General features: G+C 36.9%; 1 protein-coding gene across 1 annotated transcript; it reads right to left on the bottom strand.

Annotated features, from left to right (window-relative positions):
- Window positions 1-9: 9 nt before the first annotated feature.
- LOC107301455 (nuclear receptor coactivator 2-like) lies at window positions 10-6,609 on the bottom strand (the record flags this gene model as incomplete). Its single annotated transcript, XM_015830677.1, has 5 exons — window positions 10-71; window positions 2,059-2,148; window positions 4,953-5,151; window positions 5,443-5,620; window positions 6,384-6,609. Coding segments are annotated over 5 exons (705 nt in total), but the record flags the coding sequence as incomplete, so codon positions are not given.
- Between the last annotated feature and the right edge of the window lie 268 nt (window positions 6,610-6,877).

Here is a 6,877-nt window from a genome sequence, read left to right as displayed (position 1 = left end):
GGCAAGCAGTTCAGAAAATGGGGAGCCCAATCAATTGAAGATACAGCCAATCTTCAGGGTCAGCAATATTTCTGTAAAAGAAAGCAAGAGCATTTATAATTATTCAATTAATTAAGCGTACGCTTTTATCTTTTGCTAACTTCAAATAATCAGAACAAAAATGAGAGCTTTCAGGCTGACATAAGACATAGTGAGAAACTATCTCCAAACTCCATCAATCGATGATGGAATACATAACTGAATGGAAACCGAGAAGCATAAAATTAATACTAAAATCAACAAATGCTTAATGAAAAAAAGATGTGTCCTTTTTGCAAAAATCCTGGTATTATTCAAAATCCATCAATCGAAGTGTATCATCTGATTGGCCCTAGAATTTGTCTTTTCTTGTTTGCCTTATGGAACAGCATCCCATCCCCTAAAATCGACTGGCTGCAATCCTGCCACCCTGCCTGGAAGACCTGGTTCTCCCCTTAGACGTTGAGACACATTGACATGAACTGGTGTAGTGTGAATATACGGGTGTCATGTTTGATCACAATGTTATGTAATTTTTCTTATAAATGATGTTTTCGTATTGTGATTTATTTTAACCTTGTTAGCTACTAAAGCCGCTCTATGAGTAGGCGGCTATACACTTTAAATGAATAATAAATACATAATAATAAAAATAAATAAATACATTATCTAAACACCGAATAGGGGGCAAACTGAATTTCCAAGAAACTGCATTTCATAGCTTTGGGGGTCATGCAGGAGAGCTCCCTAAGATGCAACAGAAATAGGCTTCTGATAGCAGCAGCATCATTAGGAGAGTTTCCCAGCAGATCTTAAGAATCCAAAAGGTTTTTAATAGGAGGTTCAGCCCTTCAGATAGTCCTAAAACATTTAGGACTTCAACGTATACATGTGTCAAACTTTTGAGCATGTATCAGATTTACTTTTATATATATCAAAGTACTTAAAGAACAGTCCAAGATTGTTTTCATCCAGGAACTTTGTTATTGTTCAGTCGCTAAGTTGAGTCCAGCTCTTCATAATCCAATCGACCATAGCATGCCAGGCCCCCCTGTCTGCCACTGTCTCCAGGAGTTTGCCCTAATTTATGTTCATTCAGTCAATGAACCTATCTAACCATTTCATTGTCTGCTATCCCTTCTCCTTTTGCCTTCAATCTTTCCCAACATCAGGATCTTTTCCATGAGCCTTCTCTTCTCATTTGGTGGCCAAAGTATTTGAACTTCAGCTTCAATATCTATCCTTCCAAAGAACAGTCAGGGTTGATTTCCTTTAGGATTGACTGATTTGATCTCCTTGCAGTCAAAGGGACTCTCAAGAGTCTTCTCTAACACCAAGCATCAAAAAGTATATTCTTCTGGCACTCTGTCTACATGAGCTTAAATCTATTCACTATCTCAACTGTACATTCATAAAGGATGTGATTTAGGTCATATCTGAATGGTGTAGTGGTTTTCCCTACTTTCTTCAATTTAAGCCTGGATTTTGCAAGAAGAAGTTCATGATCTGAGCCAGTTGGCCCCAGGTCTTGTTTTTACAGACTGTATAGAGCTTCTCCATCTTTGGCTGCAAAGTAAATAATCTGTTTTCGGTATTGACCATCTGGTGATGTCCATATGTAGAGTCATATCTTGAGTTGTTGGAAAAGAGTTTTTGCTATGACCAGCATGTTCTCTTGACAAAACTCTTTGCCCCACTTCATCCAAGAAATAGTTGAACTTAATTTAAAACAGATATGGACAACTTCACATTTCAGGGCTGTATCAGTTCACAAGAACCTTTTAGTTCATTCCAAATATGACTATTGAAAATGGACAGCGGTTTCCAGCCATTTGTAGTGGCAATTACATAAAAGACCTAGAACAGGCATAATGAGACTTAACTCCAGGGACAATCATAAAGAAAATCATGCCATTAACCATTTAAATAGCTGCCAACTATGGCCCTTGGACCTTCAACAAACTTAAGTGAAGTCCAAGGTCAACCAAAAGTTATCCACTTTAAGTTAGTGTCACAGTTGGAATATTTATTACTTCATACCCGTGATGCATCTCCCTCCTGCTTTATCATGTCCATTCCAGGTAGCTGGTTTGGAAAAAGACTGCCTCCTCTCATAGCAGGATCATTGACCTGAGAAAGAACAATGTTTAACTCAGTCACAGAAACAGAAGACTTAACAAATCACAACCAACTTCACTAATACTCCTTCCTTTTTATCTGTTATGTATATGTAGGAGTGTCGGTCTATACATATGTTGTACATAGCATGTTTAGGTGTGTGTCATGTATGTGTTTCACTTTTGAGAGCGGGCAACTAAATTTCATTTTTTATGTGTGCCGTGGTGCCCACAGTAAAAACATGACAATAACGTTTATCTTATCTTATCTTATCTTATCTTATCTTATCTTATCTTATCTTATCACTAATAGTTGAGCAATTCATTTTAGTATCATGCCTATCTTGGAACCTTTTTCTATTTTCTACAACACATTATTATTATCTGACTGCATAATTTGCTGACTTACCCTATTGTCAGTTTGTTATTTTGAAAGGGGATACAGCAAACTGAGCTAAATTGAAAAGATGAAAAATGAGTGTACACTAAACTAGTGCTTTATCTTGAATCTCCAAAGACCTATGCAAGGGTCCTTTTTGTAGATTTCAGTTCGGCATTCAATACCATCATTCCAGATATTCTTCTCACTAAACTAAATCAGCTAGCCGTGCCTGATCACACCTGTAAGTGGATCATAAGCTTTCTAACAGACAGGAAGCAGCAAGTGAAGCTAGACAAAAATCACATCAGATACCTGTACAATTAGCACAGCCCCCCCCCCTCCCAGGCTGTGTGCTCTCTTCACTTCTCTCTCTATACCAACAACTGTATCTCAAAAGATCCCTCTGTTAAAGTACTGAAGTTTGCAGATGATACAACAGTGACTGGCCTCATTCAAGACAACAACAAATCGGCATACAGACAGGAGGTTGAACAACTAGCTTTGTGGTGTGGCCGGAACAATCTTGAACTGAACACACTCAAAACTGCAGAAATGACAGTAAACTTTAAGAGAAACCCTACTATTCTACAACCTCTTATAATACTAGACAACACCGTATCAACAGTAGAAACCTTCAAGTTTCTGGATTCTATAATATCCCAAGATTTAAAATGGACACCTAACATCAAAAATGTAATCAAAAAAGCACAACAAAGAATGTTCTTCCTGCGCCAACTCAAAAAGCTCACACTGCCCAAGGAGCTGCTGATACAGTTCTACAAAGGAATGATTGAGTCTGTCATTTGCACCTCTATAACTGTCTGGTTTAGAACCGCAACCAAACAAGACAGACGCAGACTTCAACAGATAGTTATATCTGCAGAAAAAACAATTGCTACCAGCCTGCCTTCCGTTGAGGACCTGTATACTGCACAAGCAAGAAAGAGGGCTGTGAAAATATCTACAGACCTTTCACATCCTGGTCATAAACTATTTCAGCTTCTTCCCTCAAGACGACGCTATAGGGCATTGCACACCAGAACGACTAGACACAAGGACATGTTTTTTCCCCATGCCGTCACTCTGCTTAACAACTAATCCCTACAACACTGTCAAAATACTAGTAAAGCTGTATTACTATGATACGCTTCATCTTTCCTATTACCTATCCTTATCTTCTTATGACTATAACTTTGCTGCTTGTATCTTACAATTTATATTGTTTTTTTTGTACCCTAGTATGATTTATGTTGTTTGCTTAGCTAGTACTCTATGACTATCACTAAATGTTGCACCTTATGATTTATAATGAAGTGTTGTAGTTCACAATTTATGATGAATGTATTTTCATGTTGTATATGATCATGATTATCACTATTACTTGTATGTACACTGAGAGCTTATGCACACTTGGTCAATAAATTATTCTATTCTATTCTATTCTATTCTATTCTATTCTATTCTATTATTGTAATTGACTCAAAAACATTTCATAGAGATATAACTTTGTTAGAGGCTTGAAAAAAATATTTTGACACTTAGACGCTATTTCACAGGACCCCAGAGACCTGGTTTTGCCAACAAGCCTGGAAAACCCATAGTGGGATGAAGCCTATCAAGTGGCTCAAGGGATGGGATATTATTGTTTGTTTATCCCTTTTTATATTGGTTTTTTTATTGTTTGTAAGCTGCCCAGAGTCACTGAGAGTGAGTGGGTGGCCATATAAATTCTCTAAATAAATAAATAAATAAATATGCTTACAGCACACTAAAAGCATCAATAATAAAACTGAAAATCATTAATTTAACTACAATTTATAATCACAGAAGGACATTAAAGTTACATAGTTTAAGATGATAGATTTAGTCAAAAAATAGAGCCAGAAGTAGATTATGTAATACTTTTAACTACAGAGGGATGGAAAGAGGTTGATTCAAATCCTCATTTTGCTACTAAACTGTATTTTCTTAGTCTTAACTTGAATTTCAACAAATCAGTCTAACCAAGCCAACTGGCCCAGGTCACATAAGTGTCCTCCAATTTTTGTGAGTATAATGTCCTAAAATCTCACCCAGTATGGGTAATGTATGAAGCTTGCATCTCAGTGGAGAAAGGGGCTACATTTCACTTTCTGTTCCCTGCTTGCCACCCACTTTTTTTTCTTTCTGACATCATCTTTTCTAACTCCCAAGTCAGGAAAAGAACAAGTAGCTCTTTCTAGAAACTATTATTTGGGCTTGGATTGTAGTTCCCCATCTGTGACTTCGATGGAGCGATAAATATCTTGAAAATCCACTATATTGTACATCTATAACAAGAATGAGCCATTCCTGAAATCATATTTTTAATGTAACCGGTATGATACATCATTAGCAAAATATTTTTATATTAAAAGTAAAACCATTTTTTAAGTATGCCAGGCTGAGATTCTCACCTGCTCGGGACCCATGGAGGGCAACCCTGATGTAGGCACAGAGGCTGCAGAGGTCATGCTGATCTGCCCTGTCATCTGGTTCATGTTGCTCAACCCGCCACTGTTGGCCACCATGGACACATTGATATTCATGTTGTTATTGTATATGCTGGTATTTGCTTGCTGCCCAAAGTGTGGTGGAGATTGTTGTGAAAACATGCTATAGTATAGGATAAAGCACAATGGCCATGTCAGAATCAGAAAGACACACTTACAGGACTCAAATATTCCTGAACTCTTCAAAGAACCACTGTGTGCTTGGATGCACATAAGGATCTCTTCCAATAACAACAACTGATCCATCCTTTCGTTTAACCAGAATCTCTTTACCTATTTCTTGGTCAAATGAAACTCTGATCACAACAGAGTGTACAAAGAAGTTATGTGACAGTAATCCAAACCAGCAGGTTATAAAATGCAGCCAAAATACATTCTGAATCCTGAAGCGTACCTATTTCCACCAATATTTCCTTGTCCCCATCCATTTATCTCTGTAGAGGATTGATAGGCAGGATTGGCCTGAGATTGCTGTATCAAAGGATTCTGAGTATGAGCCATTCTTGGGGACATCAGGGGACTCTGTGGAGTTGTAGCTCCGGTGAAGCCTGGATCAGGCTGCTGATTTATTCCTAGAAAAGATAATAGGAACTTCAATCATGTTTACAGGACAATTAAGAATACATGCTGTAGTACAAAAGGTCCATTATGGATTCATTTACTTGAAGAGGATTCACTGGACAATAACAAAGCTTTCAACTGTTCCTAACTGTTGCTTTCCTATCACTTATACTGCAGAGTTTGCTTACTGTTTTAATTTGCCTTCATTGTAATCAATAGCACAGTGACATCTGCTGGAGATGTTTATTTGACTGTACTCAAGAAGAATTTTCCCAAAAGAAACCCCTCTTCCAGGGGCTGATGCCTATATATTATATAAAAAAATACACTGAGAAATCAATTAATACCCAAACAATCTTATTAAATAAGTGAAAATGACGTTATGATAAAAACAAGGTGTTGATATCCAATGCTTAATACTGTAAACAACATATAAAAACCATTCAAACTCACGGATACTTTTAGAGTTGCTATTTCACAGAGATCATTTGCTGAAGAAATGATAATCTACCTTTTTATTTTGATTTTAATTTAAGAATTTCCGAATTTAAAAAAATCTGTTATTTTTCCTAAGATGTGACATAGGGGATTATAAAATTATGTAGATTTGGGGAAATATAAAAGTTACGTAGTTATTATTTTCCAGATTCTCAGTGAGCTAGCTTAATCTAAGAGTCTTTCTTGTAATTTTAAGACAAAAATGATGACCCCAAGAAGAAACTGAAAATTTGTAGGCAGTAAAATCTGATGAAAAATTAAAAAAATGCCCAATACCATAATTTGGAGGAAATGGAAACTGCTGGGTGTTTGTCTGGGGAATCCGTGGGTTGCTCATGGTTGCTGGTATTCCCCCAGAGGCCACCATACTTGGCGTCATATTCATACTCTGGCCACGCATCATCAGGGTTCGTTGTTGAACTTGGTGCATCTGTCTATGTCTCAGATGTTGGCTTAGTATCTCTCTCTGCCTCTGGGCTAGCATTTGAGAATTAATATTTCCCTACCGAGAAAACAAAATGTTTATCAGTGTTAAGTAGCTGGAAGTCACGTTCAGAGGTTGATTTTCCACGTCATATGAGAGGTTTGAAGACATACATGATATAATAAGTTGCTGATATGCAATTGAACAAAGTAAGTAAAGCTGATTCATATTAAGACTAGCTCTCAAACTGTTGTTTGAAAATAAATTCTAAAATATCAAAGAAAATCAGCTGTACCTTGTATTCATAAATGTCTCGATTAAAAAGGCAACTGTGTGTGTGTGTGTG

The sequence above is a fragment of the Protobothrops mucrosquamatus genome, unplaced genomic scaffold, assembly GCF_001527695.2.
Source record: "Protobothrops mucrosquamatus isolate PMUCROS unplaced genomic scaffold, P.Mucros_1.0 scaffold12890, whole genome shotgun sequence".
NCBI lineage: Eukaryota > Metazoa > Chordata > Lepidosauria > Squamata > Viperidae > Protobothrops > Protobothrops mucrosquamatus.
This window is presented reverse-complemented; position numbering and strand designations above follow the sequence as displayed.